Source organism: Numenius arquata, chromosome 23, assembly GCF_964106895.1.
Source record: "Numenius arquata chromosome 23, bNumArq3.hap1.1, whole genome shotgun sequence".
Taxonomy (NCBI): domain Eukaryota; kingdom Metazoa; phylum Chordata; class Aves; order Charadriiformes; family Scolopacidae; genus Numenius; species Numenius arquata.
Genome location: NC_133598.1, coordinates 3240292 through 3256403, shown reverse-complemented (window position 1 = coordinate 3256403; position 16112 = coordinate 3240292). Strand labels below are relative to the sequence as shown.

Sequence of the window (16112 nt, the reverse complement as noted above, 5' to 3'; positions counted from 1 at the left end):
GTACGGGAACTTTCATATAGGAGGGGTTCAAGGCCAGGCTGGATGGGGCTTGGAGCCACCTGGTCTTGTGGGAGTTGTCCCTGCCCAGGGCAGGGGGGTTGGAACTCGATGATCTTTAAGGTCCCTTCCCACCCAAACCATTCTATGATTCTGTGATGCTATGATTCTATGCTTCTATGATGCAGGTGCTGGGGTTTCTCCCAGTAGAGGAGGTGGAAGGAGGCTGCCCAGGGTTTGAGGCAGAAGGTGGCCATCAGTGGGGCATGAGCATCCCATGGGAGCTGTGCTGCGGAGGAAAAATGAAACCTGTGGGGCTTTCTTAATGCCTTTCATCTCCCCACAACTCATTCCTAAGCAAGGCTGTTGGCCTCAAAGGTTTCATCGCTGTGAAACGGCCGCCGGTGTTTTCAAGCTGAGGTAAAACACCACATCCGTGCGCAGAAAGGGGCTTGATCCATGTGGAGAGCAGGATGGATGGGATGTGTTAGGACAAGCATTCGTGTTCTCCCTCAGATCACAGTCATGGCTCTGGTGTGGTATTTGACCATACAAAGCTGTAAGTAACTGCCTGCTTTGCAGAGGTGAAGGGGTGGAAACGCACCAGGAGCCTCGTTGAGGGTGTGTGCTTTTCTGGTGGCCCTGAGGAGCAGCAGAAAATCATCAGATGTCCTTGGAAGTGTTTCCTTGCAGGGTCCTAGGAGTGATGTGGATGATCTGATGTGTCTCAGATCATCCCCTGGCTTTGCTGCTGCTCAGGAGTAGATGTGGGGCTGGGAAGCAGTTGCATTTCTTCCATACATGTGTCAACACAGCTTCGGTTGTGTATGGCTGGACAGGTTTCCCATGGAAAAAAAAAAAGCAGGAAAAACATCTGCCAAGGTCATGGGAGATGAGCTCCTGGCCATGGCCAGCAGCCTTTGATGGACTTAGACAGTCTCTTGCTGAGGGTGGGGTGGAGGGGATAGAGGGGCGTCCCTTCCTTCTCGAGTCACCATTTGATTTCTTTTTTGGGGACTGGGGTCCCAGACGCGCAGCTGAAGTCAGCCCCGGGCCCCTGTTGCTTTAGATCTTGTTTGTTGGAGAAACATGCCCTGACAGGAGGTTTTACACTTTAATTTTTACAGCTGCAAATGCCTGTATAAAAAGCCCCATAAAATTGCCTGGATTTATTTGGCTAAAGACTGCACCGGCTCCATCAGCATCTAAATCCTTATTCAGCATTTGCGGTGTGCTCTTGCTCTTGATATGAGCTTGCGTGTTTTCCCGTGATTTTCACAAATGCAAGTTTTCTTCTTGCTGTATTTTAAACTCTCGTAATTAGAAATTTTTTGACTTCTGCCTTCAAAGCCTATCTGGGAAAAGCCATCTACGAGGCACAGGCTGCTAACACAGGATTACTGTTGTTCAGCTTATCTTTCCAGCTCGAATGGTTTAATAGGTCAGTCAAGTATTAAAATGGGATTTTCACATGGATATAAAATCTTTTTTAAAGGGCATATTTTTTTTACTGCAAAAGCTTCATATTCTCTGCATCTTTTTTGCTCTGATTGGAGGTTTTAAACTTGAATATGATTTCATAGTTCTCTTTTTTCACCTGCTTCCATGATTCTGTGGTTATAAGGCGTATGTCAATATTGGAGGGGAATAAATTGCTGATGACTCCAGCTTCTGTTTAGTTTTATGAATCATCTCGGGGTCGTATGATCTCAGCGACTGCGTTAGCAACGTGTGATTTCTGATGGGACTGGAGCCAGCCTGCCGCTCGGTGTTGGGCTCCCTTCGCTCTGAATATTCATTACCAGTGTTTGCTGGCTGCTTACTGGTTCCAAAACCCAGACTTTCTGAGCCGTGAGGCAGCAGAGTGGCTCAAAGACGACTCATGCTCCCCGTTTCAGGCTGGTGCTTGTCAGGAGTCGCCACGTGTGGTGGTTGGGGGGTTTCTAGATGGCTCTGAGACAATTTGTCCTCTTATTATAGGAAAAAGTTCTGCACATCTGCATGTCCCCTGCTCTGTCAGTGCAAGGCATGGGAGGCACTTGGGTTTTAATCTTTGGTTTTCCACACGTTCTCCCAGTTCAGGGGACGGTTGAGTGCAGAACTGGTCAATGCTGGAGACCGTCAATGCCACCTTGATCAAAGATGTCACACCTCTGCTACCCCACCAAGAGCCAACCCCATTGGAAACCCGTGTCCACCTCACTTGGAAATCCATGTCCCCTCCACTTGGAAACCCATGTCCACCTTACTTGGGAACCCATGTTTGCCCCACGTTTCAGAGCTGCTGATGGCCTGGCAGCCACCACGTGGGCTTTGCCCAGAGTTTCTTTCAAGAGATGGACCAAAATGAGACTAAAGAAGGAGCAAAAGCAATGGAGGAAATCTCATCTGCCCAAGTATTTTTAACTCTTACCAGGTAGTGGTAGAGTGAGGAATTAATGGGATATTGCATTTTTTGTGTTGGGAGAGCACAGGCATCATTCACATTGCTCCCTGTGGGTGGAAAGCAGTGGGCATGAGCTGTGCCTACAGGCTGTGATATTCAGCAGCTGGATGAGCGTGGAGTAAGTGGGGGCTCCGGTTCTGGCATTTCCATCCTTTGGGGATGAGCCCCCCTCTAGCTCTGCAGCCGTGAGCTCACGGCGGTGGCAGACTGAGGTGCCTCACATGAAACCAAGGAATTGCGTTGTATTTTAGTACAAGCTCAAACACAGTGTGTACGTGTGTTTCTCGGAGACTTAACATGATACGACTCTGGCGAGGCGAGCTGCTGAAGACATTTGTTCACCGCTCTAAAACGGCTTTCCCTTCCTCTCTTCCATCTTTTATTTTCTGTAAGGAGAAAACAAAACGCTAAGTGATTAAACTGGATTAGATTTATCTGCAGACATTTCCCTCCGAGCTATGGCGCGTGGCCGTTTCTCATCCCTCTGCCTGCATTCCGGTGGGAAGAGGCGTTGATTATACGGGAAATACTATATTATTTCTCTCTTCTCTCCTCGCAGGTGTTTACAAAATATGGGAAATGCTACATGTTTAACTCAGGAGAAGAAGGACGGCCTCTTCTTACCACAGTTAAGGGTGGGACAGGCAATGGACTGGAAATCATGCTGGACATACAGCAAGATGAATATTTGCCAATATGGGGAGAAACAGGTAAGACCTTTTTCCTCCTGCAAACATGCATGTACTGGTGATATTTTTGGAAAGACCATCCCATCCTCCCCAACCAAAGGCTAAAGTTAACTGCTCTTGAAAGCAAGAGGAGCCCAGTCTGTGTGGAAATGAGTTGCTTTTCTTCTCGGTGTCTGCGGCTGCTGGTTGGGACCAGCATGTCCATGGTTCAGGTCATCAGTGAGTGTTGGACTTGGGTGTCTTGGCAGCAATGATTGGGATGCCAAACAGGAGTGTCATCGCCTGTCCTGGGGTGGGCACTTGTGGGTGACAAGAGGTGTGGTGTCTCCCCAAGATGCTCCAGCACCTCCCTCTTCCCTAGAAAAGCATTTTTGGGAGGCCACGTTCAAGGTGGACCTCCAGCTGCTGTGTGTGCTTTCCCCCTTGAAATTTGGGGACATTCGTTGCCCTAATTGTCCTTGCGTGGGTTCCTTGCCTGGGTGGACCCTTGCCTGGGTGGACCAAGGGCTTGGCTCATTGCACTCAGAGCATTGGGGATGGTTGGCATCTGTCCCCTAATGAACCCAACTGGGTCGGGCATCTTCTGAAGAGCCTGTGTGCTGCACTATGCTCTGGGCCTGGCACAGAAGGGCAGAAGGTGCTGACCAGAAGGGCTGGGGCTGGGCGCTGTCTCATAGGTCTCATGGGGTGGAACGGCAGCACTCGGAGGGAACGTGGAAATGATGCCTCCTGCAAGGGCAGCTCAGCAGCTCCCATCATCCCAACCAAGCTGCCACGGTGGAAGTTGCTGGCAATGCTGGTGCCAGTTTTTTTCATGAAACCTGCCACAAAAAGGGCAGGTAGGAGGTTCAAGAGAGGTGGCATGGGCAGGGGACAGCATGGGAAGTGACACGTGCCACCAAAGCCACCCGTTTAGAGCAAGCCTTATCAGTTCTTCAGCAGTGGCGGCTGCACTTTTCGTGAACCCACGTTGACATTTTAAACAAAGCATCCAAAAAAACGTTGGAAAAATTGCCAGCCGCTCTGCTTCTCTGGCAGTTGCGAGGCAGAGCGTTGCGGTGGGTGTTTCTCAGGGCAAGGTTGTGTTTATTTCTGGGTACCAGGAAAGGGAGAGCAGCCAATATCACGTAAGGTTTTGTGTCGCCATCGCTCCATCATCCTGTGCAAATGAGCTCCTTCGAGCACCTTTCAAACTTCTGCTCAATAGCTTTTGGTTGCGTTCATTCAAAACTTACCATTTATTTGTGTGGTGTTTGATTCTTGCGATTTAAACAGATTCCCACGGTCCCATCAATCATTTAAAATTGCACAGGCTTTTATAGCAAGAGCTTTGCTTCCCAGTGTTTACCTCATATTCAGAGTCAGCCTGATATGGCCCGGGTGAGGGGGAGGAGACGGGTGATTTGAAGTCATCGTTTCTGACTTGTTGCATTTGTTTGAAGTCTTGTCCTTTTAAAGGCAAAACAGGTTCACAAAAGAGTGGGAAGATGAAGTGCATCTTCTACCTCTGATGCTTTATCGCTTACAGACTGCCTTGGGGGAGCCCGTGGGCGCAGGAAACTATCACGCTGATGGCTTAGAGATAGAGCAGGCTTGGAAAACCCCACTGACAGCTCTGTATGTTCTACTTTGTTGGGTTTTAGACCCTTCTGAGGTGTCCCATGGAGACACAGACCTTGTGTCACACTGTTCTTGCTTTAGACTTGCTTTTTGGAGCTGTCTTTTGGAGAATCTTTAGGAGGAACCCATCCAGAAATGCACTTTATAGCTGTGATGCTGGGAAAGGTGGATCAGTCTTGGCTGAGTAAACTGGACTCTCTTTGCACAGGAGGCAAAAAAAAAGAAAGAGATAGAAGCAAGTGGAGAAATAAATTGGGTGGACAAAAGATGAGGGAGGAGGATCAACCAGGTCTTGTTCTTGCCGTCTGGCAGGGAGGCTGGGCAGGAGAACCTGTGGTGGTGGGGAGGAGGTTTCCAGTCTGGTACCTCCATGTCTGTAAGCATCACCATCATCCAGAGGTTAGGTGGGGTGGCAGCTTCTGCTCTTTTCACTCTCTTCAGACAACTTTCAAGCCCTGTATGTGGCAAAGGTACTTGAAACTCGGCCATGGCTGTGGACTTGAAACCTGAGGGGAGAAAAAAAACCCAACCCCAAGTGCATTCCTTTTTTTCAAAATTCTTGTGGGTTTTTGTGTCTTTTGAGTCCAGACTTGACTTTTGACCACAGGTGGAAGGGAGCAATGTACCCCTTTGATTTTCAAGATGCCCCTGATGATGTTCTGCCCCCCCCTATGACCTCACTGCTGCTGATCTCATGCGTATTTAACTTAAGTATGTACTCAGCTAAAAATTAGAGGCACAGGGAGAGGCACTGGTTCTCACGTCCCTAGAACTGGGCTGATATTATGGGGCTGGATTGCGCTGGGATAGTTACTAAGGTCTATCTGAAATGCTGTAGGAGTCAAAGCAAAACTATATAAATAGGGCTCTTGATTTGATTAAATGGTGTAGGAGAGGCTCTTGGACTCGTTGCAAGCAAATTTGGCCATGTTCTTACAGGTAGAACTGGTACTTGACTTTCAAGCTCATAAAACATTAATCTTTGCCTTTCAACAAGGGACTTTTTTATCCTCCACATGCGTACAGCGCCTTGTACAAGCTGTCTTCAATCTTCATTGAGCTCTCTGGACACTACCAGAATAAAAATATTAACTATAGTGGTTAATAGTTGCTGTTCCCATGGAAACACTTAACTCAGCTCTTAGTAGGTAAGTGAAGGAGTTGATGATTTCCAAATATTTGCATAATAATGTAAATGTGTTTGGAATTATATCTCCTCAGCTGCTGCCGCTGGGACTGCACAAACTTGGCTCTCCGATGAAAAGCTTTGTCAAGGGCACTCAGCTCTTGGTAGTGAACTTCAGCCCTGGCTGTGGAGACGGATAGGGTGGACACGGGGGGAGATCTTGGCGTTGCGTTGCTAAAGCCACATGTAGGCATGGGGCAGCCCAGCCGTGGGGATACCTCCATGGCAGGAGTTGAGTTTTTCCTTCCCAGTGAGTTCATATCTCTGTTATAGCCTGGCCTGTTCCATTCTCTCCTTATCTTTTAACTCCTCAGACACTTCTACAGACTGGTTTTCTGCTCCATTTTCCCAATAGCCATCCTGTACCCAGCAGCCGCTCTTTCAGTTGCCTCTTAGGCAATGATTTTTGTGTGGTTGAGCTACTTGACCTTTTTTTCCCAGCTTCTAACTTCCACAGTATCCCCCAAACGTGGCTGCTCAAACCATTTCCTTTCCCAGCTGGTTGTCCTGTGTTAATCCAGGTTTTCACAGAGCGATCTGGAGCTGCCCCCACCAAGCTGCTGTCTCAGACATGGTGTTTGCACCCCATTAGGGCTTCACAGATGGTGAAGGAGGACCAACTTCCATCACCACAGAGAGCTCTTCACATGGAAAAACAATGCATTTCTCTGGCCCATCATGGTGGCCTGGGCTCATGCTTCCTGCAGGGGTCTGTCCCATAGAAAACAACCACCCAAAGAACCCTCCAGACCCCAGGTCACCACCTCTCCATCCCAGTCATGGCCCGGACACCCCATGGGACCTTTCCTCCTGCACCCCAGGTCCCTCAGACCCTCCTTGGCACAGAGCAGTTGTGGTTCTGTTGGATGCAGCTGTGATTTTTATCAATGCCAAGTTCGATGGGTGGCATCTTACTCCGTATTTAGTCCCGTAGATGCTTTGCTTTTTGCTCCAGATTTGGAGATGCCGTGAAAGCGCGGTCTCCTTCGCAGCCCCGCATGAAAATAGTTGGCGCGTGGACTCAAAAAAATCCTCATTTTTGCTGCTGGCTGCGTGCCTCAGGATCTCGGCTTTCTTTTTTAAACTGTTCTTTGCAATTCAAATAAGAAGTGAAGAAGGAAAATATTGGTTGGTAGCTTTGGGATAGGGCTGCTCCCGGAGCTGCTGCCACTGTGTCACACTGGCATGTGCTTTGTAATACAAAAAGTGATTTAATTGTTACTGACTCGGCAAACAAAGTGAAGTGCATTGTCATTCTGAAAAGACCTTTACTGAGTATCCATTAATATCTGAGGAAGCTGAAGTGTCTTGTCTAACAAGTTGCTTGTAATAGAAGAATATACCTTTTGCTTGGCTGTCTGCATATGCAGGCTCATTATTTGAACATGTTAAATTTATGTGCAGTCTAATTTTGGATTCGCGATTGTACACAGACTGCTTCAGTCTCGATTTTCAAGTGCGAAGAAAAGGGTATTTTGGCTGTGTCTGGATGTCGTGGCATCAGGCAGCCTTGCCGTCTTTGGGTGTGCAAAAATATTGTGTCAGGGCTGTCAAAATCATGGGGCGCGTGGAAAAAAAATGATAAGAAAAAGAAAAAGAACTGGAAATCTCTGTCTTTTGAATTTTGCACTTCTAGAATTTGTATTTTCTAGCATTTTACTTTAACCGTGAGCGTACCAGACATGAAAAGACTGGGAAGATAATTTGTGGCTGAAGTCTTCACATCACCTTTGCGCTTTAAAGAAGGGAATCATGATGCAAACAAACCAAATACAAACTAGCAATCCTGCATGGAGAGGTAAAATGCAAGATGGAAAAAATTTCTATCAGGGAAAAAACTCTTCCCGGTAACCGAGGAGGAGACGGCAAACCTCGGAGTCGGAGGAGCGTAGGTGGAAGCTGCAACCAGTCGTACATATGGCAGGGAATCTCCCAAATTCTGCGGTTACACATCTTTGTCTCACAAGACAAGGGGCTGGGGGATGGCGGGGCTGCCGAGGGTGCTTGTTTTATCGCACCTGATAGGGAAAGTGGCAGAAAGGCAATCAAATATAGGAGAAGAAAATCTTAATTTATAGCGGCGACTATTTGATTGGAAAGGGAACCCACTTCTGATTAATCTTTCTGGAGTGGCCCAAGGTATTATATATTGACCTAACATAGCGGCACAGTAAATTGGAAATCACTCAGGCTACAGGGCTGTAAATAAGAAATACAATCGGAGGGTTCTGCGTTTGTGTTTCAGGAATTGTTGGATAAAGATGAAAATTTCATACCAATTAATCAAGTAACACGCTCAATAAAAAAAAAAGGGGGGATGAGAAACGCGCTATAAAATTGCGCTAAGAAGGAGCATGAAATCTATAAAGCTTGAGGCTTCAATCCACTTAGGAGAGTATCACGTAGTATTATGGGCTGTTATTATTTAACTTGATAAAAAACATGGGCTATGAGCAAGACTTTTGATCTGGGTCACACAGAGGAAGATCTCAACCCTGTTTCCTTCACGCCCAACACATTTGAATTGCAATTTATGTTTTGCTTCCCAGCAGGGTTTTTCCCTGCTGTTATGAAGTGGTGGGTACCAATGTTGATGGATGCAGTGGAAAAGCATCTGTTGGTGGCCCTTCTCCGGGGTGTGCGTACCAACCCCAGCCATCAAACAGTGGATGCAAGGGAAAACCATCTGTTGGAAGACCCTTTCCAGGGGGTTATGGTTTGGGAAAAGGAAAAGCCAACAGTATGTGGTGGGATCTTGGTGACCAACCTCTGCTGTGCCCAAGGCACTGGATGGTCGTCCTCCCTCTGGGCATCGCTGCCGGGGGAGCCGAGCCATGTCTGTTGCATTAATCCAAATTAGCCAGAGGTGCAGGTGGCTTCAGTGGCATTGAATTTCCATGCCGCTGCTTTTCTTCCTCATTAAAGCCGCCTTAATTCCGCTGATCTCTATCCATTTCCAAATTGAATTTAGATAAATTGAATTAGCGTGGCTTTAATTTTGAACCAGGGTCTTCACGCAAACCCTGATGCTGTAGAAGGAAGCTCATACTTGTTTGTGGCTGCTGGCTGTCCTGGGAAGGGCCATTTGGGTCCTCCTTGGGTCTGTAAAGGCAGGTAAAGTGACAGTAGTGGCATCCATGCTGTGAGGAGCAGCATTTCCCAGCCAGCCCTGACCTTTCTCCGGCTGCATCTCCCCAGGGACTGGCTCATTGTGGGATGCTGCAGAGCTGGGACGTGATGCTGACACTGTCACAAGCCTCGCTGCCTCACTTCATGCACAGCTTAGCTTGAGGTAGATCAGATTTTAGAGGGGGTGTCTCTCTGGTGGCTTTTTCTCTGGCAAAGAATAGGTTAATCAGGGCTGTGTTGAGGGATCTGCTGCCTGCTTTGGGTTTTGGGGATCTGTAGTGGAGCATCTCCAGGACCCGCCCAAGGTTTGGGATGCTCCAGGCATCAGTTCAAAGGGATTTGCAGCACAAATCATCCACATTCCCCCCTCGCAGCCAGCGCCGCGGCGATGCTTTTGGCTCGAGCCGGGCCTGTTCCTCCTCATTGCTCACGAAAGCCCGGATGAGTTTTGAGATCCTGCAGCCGAACCCGAGGGCTGAGAGGACTCGGAGGGGGCGAGGGTGACCCGGGGCAGGTTCAGGTGGCTGGAGGCCAATGCTGCCAACCTTGAGAATCTGTCTTGCAGAAGGTTACTGATGCGGGCACAAAAGGAGAGCGTTTCCATGGTTTCTTTGATTTTTTTTTTTATTTTTTTATTTTTTTCCCCCTACCCTCCAGGATTTCCTGCCAGGCAAAACAGATTTAAAGAGCATCTCTTTGCTGCTGAGATGGGTCTGTGCAGCCTTGTTCCTGCTGCACTCCCCCGTCTTATTGCAAGGGTTTTTAGAGCAAGGAGGGACAGTTGGTTTAGCTCAGGGGTCAGATGTGTGTCCCCCCCCCAGCTTTCCCCAAAGCCTCCCCAGCCCCAGCAGTGGGTCTCCAGCTGTGCAGCCTCCGTGCATGGTGCATTAATAACCCCGAGCCCTGCAATATTTGATTTGCCAGCTGTGGAGAGGCACAAAGCACTCACTGTCATCTACTTCTGCATATTAACATGATTAGCGACGGTTCTTCATAAATTCAGGCCTCTCTTTGCTTACAGGAGGTCTGAATTCAAGCTGGCCTCCCCCAAGGTCACAGCTGCGAATCTGCTGGGCTCCTGGCACGGCCACGGGGGGGCTGTTTCGGATTTACACCGCGGGGAATCACCATCAGGCTTTGAGATGCTGGTGTTAACCGTGGGGTTTGGGAGAAAGGGAAAAAAGGCACCGGTTTGTGCATCTGCTTCATTCACAGCTTGTGGAGTTCTAAGTGGGATAATTCCAATTAACATAAAACTCATCTGTAAGTAGAAAATACGTAGGAAATGACATGGGAATGGAGGAAGCGATGGGTAGCAGCAGGTATGCGCCGCGGGGGGATGGTGGGCTACAGCAGTGGGGATACCCTAAACACATGTGCGTGCAGAACCCTGAGCACGTTTTAAAACAGGAATATACTTCCTAAAAGTGAGCGCTGACTCCGGGGCTGCTTGGAGCTTTTTGCCATTTCTTTTCCGTTAGGGGGATGTTGGGAGCCGTTGCCTCTTGCGTGCGGCCGCCGCTGCCTGAGAGCAGCCTTTCTGCAGATGAAACTCCTGTTTGCCTTGGAAACTGGTTCTGGAAATTGGTTCTCAGTGTCATTTAGCAATTAAAATAAAAAGGGAAAGAAACATTAAAAAAAAAAAAAAAAAAAAAAAGAAGAAAGGCAAGGTGTGTGGAAGAACTTTTCATCTCCAGCACTTTTCAGCCCAGAGCATTTTCAGCAGCTGATGAGCAAACTGTGTGTGCACCTGTAACAGCGCGGGCTGATGAGATGCTGCTTCCTCTGGAAGGAGGGAAGACCAAAAAGGCTTTTACTATTCACAGTAAGAATACGTGATGGTTTAAGACAGAGAAAATGATACTGAATTCATCTCGAAACAACAGCAGGGACTTGGGGAGCCAGAGGCGGACACTTTGCTTGGTGTTTAACCAGGGCACCAATGGTTAATTCCCTGTTATTATGAGAGAAGCGTCCTAGGATCCTGAATTAACATCTTTCCCTTCTGATTAGCTTCGGGTAATCTTTTATTAAGGAATGGCCAGAAGGGAAAGGGGGGGGATTTTGCCCCTCTGCTCCGCTCTGGGGAGACCCCCGCCAGTGCTGCCTCCAGCTCTGAGGCCACCAACAGCAGAAGGACATGGAGCTGTTGGAGCGGGGCCAGAGGAGGCCACGGAGATGCTGGGAGGGCTGGAGCCCCTCTGCTGTGAGGACAGGCTGAGAGAGTTGGTGGGGTTCAGCCTGGAGAAGAGAAGGCTCCAGGGAGACCTTAGAGCCCCTTCCAGTCCCTAAAGGGGCTCCAGGAAAGCTGGGGAGGGACTCTGGATCAGGGAATGGAGCGATAGGAGGAGGGGGAAGGGTTTGACACTGACAGAGGGGAGATTGAGCTGAGATGTGGGGAAGAACTTCTTTGCTGTGAGGGTGGTGAGAGCCTGGCCCAGGTTGCCCAGAAAAGCTGTGGCTGCCCCATCCCTGGAGGGGTTCAAGGCCAGGTTGGAGGGGGCTTGGAGCGACCTGGTGTGGTGGGAGGTGTCCCTGCCCAGGGCAGGGGGTGGGACTGGATAATCTTTAAGTTTCCTTCCCACCCAAACCATTCTGTGATAATGTGAATGGCAGATAAGACATACCGACATCTTCACTGCAGCTTTGTTCATGGTCTTTGGGGGACATGGCAGTGCTGTCTTGCTCTCAGTTGTATGAGGGGCTTCACTCCCAGCTGTTTGCAGGGCAATGCACAGATTTGGTGATGTCGAGCTGTGGCAGAGGTTGTGAACATCCCTCCCTGGCTCCTCTCCCACCCAACACCCTGTCTCCCAGCAAGCCAGAGCAGAGCAATGAATATTGGCTGATGTTGCACAAGTTTCAACTTGTGCAGGAGTGTAGAGCCCCAGAAAGGCACGAAATCAAAATCTGAGTAAGTCAAGAGAGCCACGAATGGATTCACAAACCATAAACCTGATTTTCCCCACTACCAAGGGCAAGCCTCGTGTATCAGCTGCTTGTGAAACGGCGAGGTTGACTGGTGGTAACTGGTGTGTCCAGGGCCCTGTACAGACACCTCTGTGCCAAGAATATTTCAGATTACAATCTGCAGTGAGAGCCCATAAAAGCGATGGAGGAGATTGAAGTAGGATAGTAATTTGTTGCGTGACATCAAACTCATCTTCAGAGAGTCAAATTATCCTCGCTGCTTACATCCCTTTCTGCAAAATGAAGTAGAGCTTCCCGTGCATAAATCTCCTCTTGCTAAATATAAGCCATTAAATGCTACCACTTCTCTTCTACGGGGCCGCAGTCGGTGCTGCAAAGGGAGAACGCTGCTTTATTTGAAATGATGCGAAGCTTTGGCATTACCAGGCAGCAATAATTAGCCAAGGCAGTAGAAAAACACCCCAAACCCCAACGGCGAAGGGTTGATTCATCCTTCTGAAGGCTTGAACGTCCAAAGAGACAAACGGTACCTATAAAGCAGCAGTGGCCTCAAGCATAAATAACACGGAGGGGTTTGGGCCAGAAGAACTGATTGCTTTTTTGCAATAGGAAAGTCTGATCTCGGATCAACTCATCAAGAGGCAGCTTGACCTTTAGGAGGGTGGTTGGTGTCACCTAAAGGGAGGCGTAAAATGTGCTGCATCTTGGACCTTTTCCTAATGAGAGCGAGAATTCATTCAATTAGCCAGGTTTCCCAGGGAGAAAAGGTCAACGTTATTTCCACTTTCCACCAGCCCCCTGACAACCAGAGTATCCACAAAATTGGGCTGCCACTAAAAATTAATTATGTTTGCCTGAGCACACTCATCAATAGCGCCGGAGCGAGGGGAGGCAGCTCAAAGGTTACAGGGGTTTTTGTGTCTGGGCTGTGTCATTAAGGATGTCACATAACCGATACACTCCTGTTCCTGGTGAATTGCTCTCCGGGGCCTCTCGATGTTATCGTGGAGCTGGAGAGAGCCAACGCAGTCCTTGAAAAAGCTATTTTTTTTTCTCTTTTGCGATGTAGCAGGTACTGCTGTTTCCATGCGCCCAGGAAATTGTCAGGGGCTGATCCAGGGTCAGGTTGCCCCAAGGGTTGATATTGCCCGTCCAATAAGGCTTGTGGAATGAAAGGACTTGGGGGGTGTGTGTGTGAAGATTTCAACTTGGTATTAAAATCAAATGGTTGTCTGTTTTTAATAAACAGGGGGGAAATGTTCATTTGTAGCCTGTCCTTTAAGCTTTTGGATTTAAGATCTCAAAGCTGGTGCTTTGCAGCTGTCAAGAAGAACATCTCAACAACTTTGCTGCCGGTGAGCAAACATGAGCCTGAAACCTGTGGGCTTTTTGCAAGGGGCTTCCTCCCCGGCCAGCACAGGCGAGTCTGTAGCATCCCCATATCTTGTCCATCAACCACTCTGGTCCCCACGGTGATCTTGGTGCTGAGGTCCTGGCCCATGAGCTCAGCTAAGGAGTGTGTTTCAGCCCATCCTAGTGCAATCAGCACATCATGCAGCACCCTCTTGGTCCAATTCGTGCCAGTTTGGCAGTTAGACACCCAGAATTGAAAAAAAAAAAAAATAGATAAAATAGAATCACAGTGCTTGTGATTTTGTAGATACAGATACGGATGCACAGAACAGTTAAGACGTGGCTGGGAAAGCTGCTCCTGTTCCTGTGGTCCTGCTTGAGAAGGTGTGTGGGCCACCACATCAAGGCTTTCTCCACTGTGGGACTGGTGTTAGCAAGCACAGCCAGATGTCCCCAGTCACACAGTGTTGTTAAACTGAAGCTGGAAATACCTATCAGTGACTTATATGAGAATATCTTTTAGGGGATGTAGATGCTTCAAAAGCTTTTCTTAAAAAAAAAAAAAAAAAAAATGTTCAGGAAATGTTCATTTAAGGCAAAGCCAAAGGAATAAAAACCAGAAGCTGGCTTTGGGAAATCTGGTAAAGCAGAGATAAGGCACCTAAAATCAGCGGGTACATGTTACAAAGCAATGCTGAGCAGCATTAAAATTAAACATGCATTTCATGCTGCAGCTTTCATGCGAGTCTTTGTGGCTGGCGCGTACAGTTAAACGTCCGTAGCCGACATATGAGTGCTCAAAATAGCGAGAATTCGTGGGGTAGTAAGGAGACATGAGAAAGGGGCTGGCATGGCCAGTGTTGGGGCTATTGGCCGGTGTCTGGGCTGCTGGCACCGAGGTGACAAGGTTTGGGGGTGGCTTTCTGCAGCCTCGGCCTTTGCTGTTGCAGAAGCTGCAAAGGTGCCTGCAAACACCAGTTATTATTTTATTATTTTATTTATTTTTTCTGGGCGCTGGGAATGAGGTATCGGTGACTCTGGTGGGATTTCGGGATGCTCTCTGGATGCAGCAGTTTTACATGAGGATAATCCAGGTCATTACCCCCCCCCCCTCTTTGTTCTTGACCCTTCCCCGAGTGTCTTCGTTTCCCTCCTGGAAGACGAAGAGCTCCGCGCATAATAATCAATCTCACGGAGGCACCAGGAGACTTTGTGGCTAGAAAGCGCTTTGAAGATAAAAGTCTTTTGCAAGTGCTAATTAAATTTAATTGTATTAATCTCTGTGATGCAGGGATCATCGTTTTGCTCCGATTTCGTCCAGCCTGTAGCGACATGGGCTCCGGTTGGCTTTTGAGACCTCCCAGGTGCTTCCTGAGGCAAATCGCTGTAGTCCCCGAGCGGCATAAAGCTGTGCTGAGGATGATGATGGAAGGGTTTTCCCTTCCCATAGATGCTCTGGAAGCATTTCACTTGGGCTGAGCAACATGAGCAGAGCCCAAACATCTTCTCTTCAAGCCCAGGCTGGATGGGCCTTTGAGCAACCTGGTCTGGTGGGAGGTGTCCTGCCCGTGGCAGGGGGGTGGAACTCAAAGATCTTTAAGGTCCCTTCCAACCCAAACCATTCAGTGATTCTGTGATTCTGTGGTTAAACTGAAAGAGTGGAGATTGAGATGAGATCTCGGGAAGAAATTCTCTGTGAGGGTGGTGAGAGCCTGGCCCAGGTTGCCCAGAGAAGCTGTGGCTGCCCCATCCCTGGAGGGGTTCAAGGGCAGGTTGGAGGGGGCTTGGAGCAACCTGGTGTGGTGGGAGGTGTCCCTGCCCAGGGCAGGGGGTGGCACTGGGTGGGCTTTAAGGTCCCTTCCAACCTAAACCATTCTGTGATTCTGTGATTCTCTTAAAAACATCACTGCTTCAGCCAGCTCTGAAGGAGCAAATAATCTGCCTTTTCTGAGATATGAAGCAAATAAAACGTCTTTTTCCTGAGGTATGAAGGACTTAGTGAAAGAAATCAAGGAGCTCCCATTTCCACCCATGGTGTAGGAGCACTCCATGAGGGTTTCCTGCAGCTCTTAGTGGCCACTTCTTACCTCGTCTCGTTTCATCACCAGGCAGCATCCCCAAATTTTCATCGTCCTTTCAGTTACAGCTCTCTCCGTGCTTGTTTACAAGACAAAATAGCCAACGATCTGTGTTGGGCTTCTCTGCTGAAGAGCACAGCTGTCTCTGGTTGTACTGCCTCTCGTTGCGGCAATACAAAGCGCTCGAAGGAATCACAGATGGCAAAGAGCATCTAGAGCATGCTTCTGGATGGCTAGAGAGCAGGTAAAGACTATCTCAGCAGAACAGAAGAGCGGGGGGGGGGGGAACAGTTGTGGTTAATTATTCAGCTTTTATGGAGGTTAAAATGAGGGCAGGAAGGAATCAAAGCTCCTCTCTCATCAGCCTGCGAGCAGTGCATTCCTGCTGCTGTATTTGCTAGATTCATGGTGGCTGGATGTGTGGAGGCAAGATGAAAAGGGAGGAAAAAGCTTGAGAGTTGCAAGGTCTTTATCATCTCTGCTGTGCCTGTGCTGCAATGACACGGTGGTGGCACCTGCTGCCGTGTGAGGTCTTCTGCTGCACAGACTTAGCCACATCAGCGCTGGGCTTCGCTTGAGGTGGTTGAAATGGGGAGGGAGTCGACACTGTCTGGTTTAGAGAGGAGGAAAGAGAAAGGCTGGTAAGGAGAAATGGCTGCCCCATCCCCGGAGGTGTTCAAGAC

General features: G+C 48.7%; 1 protein-coding gene across 1 annotated transcript in view; it reads left to right on the top strand.

Moving 5' to 3' along the window:
* Positions 1–16112, top strand: part of LOC141474642 (acid-sensing ion channel 2-like) — a 109655-nt gene that overhangs the window by 55698 nt on the left and 37845 nt on the right. The window contains 1 exon segment of the mRNA XM_074162633.1: positions 3003–3153. Within this exon segment, the coding sequence (XP_074018734.1) occupies positions 3003–3153 (151 nt within the window).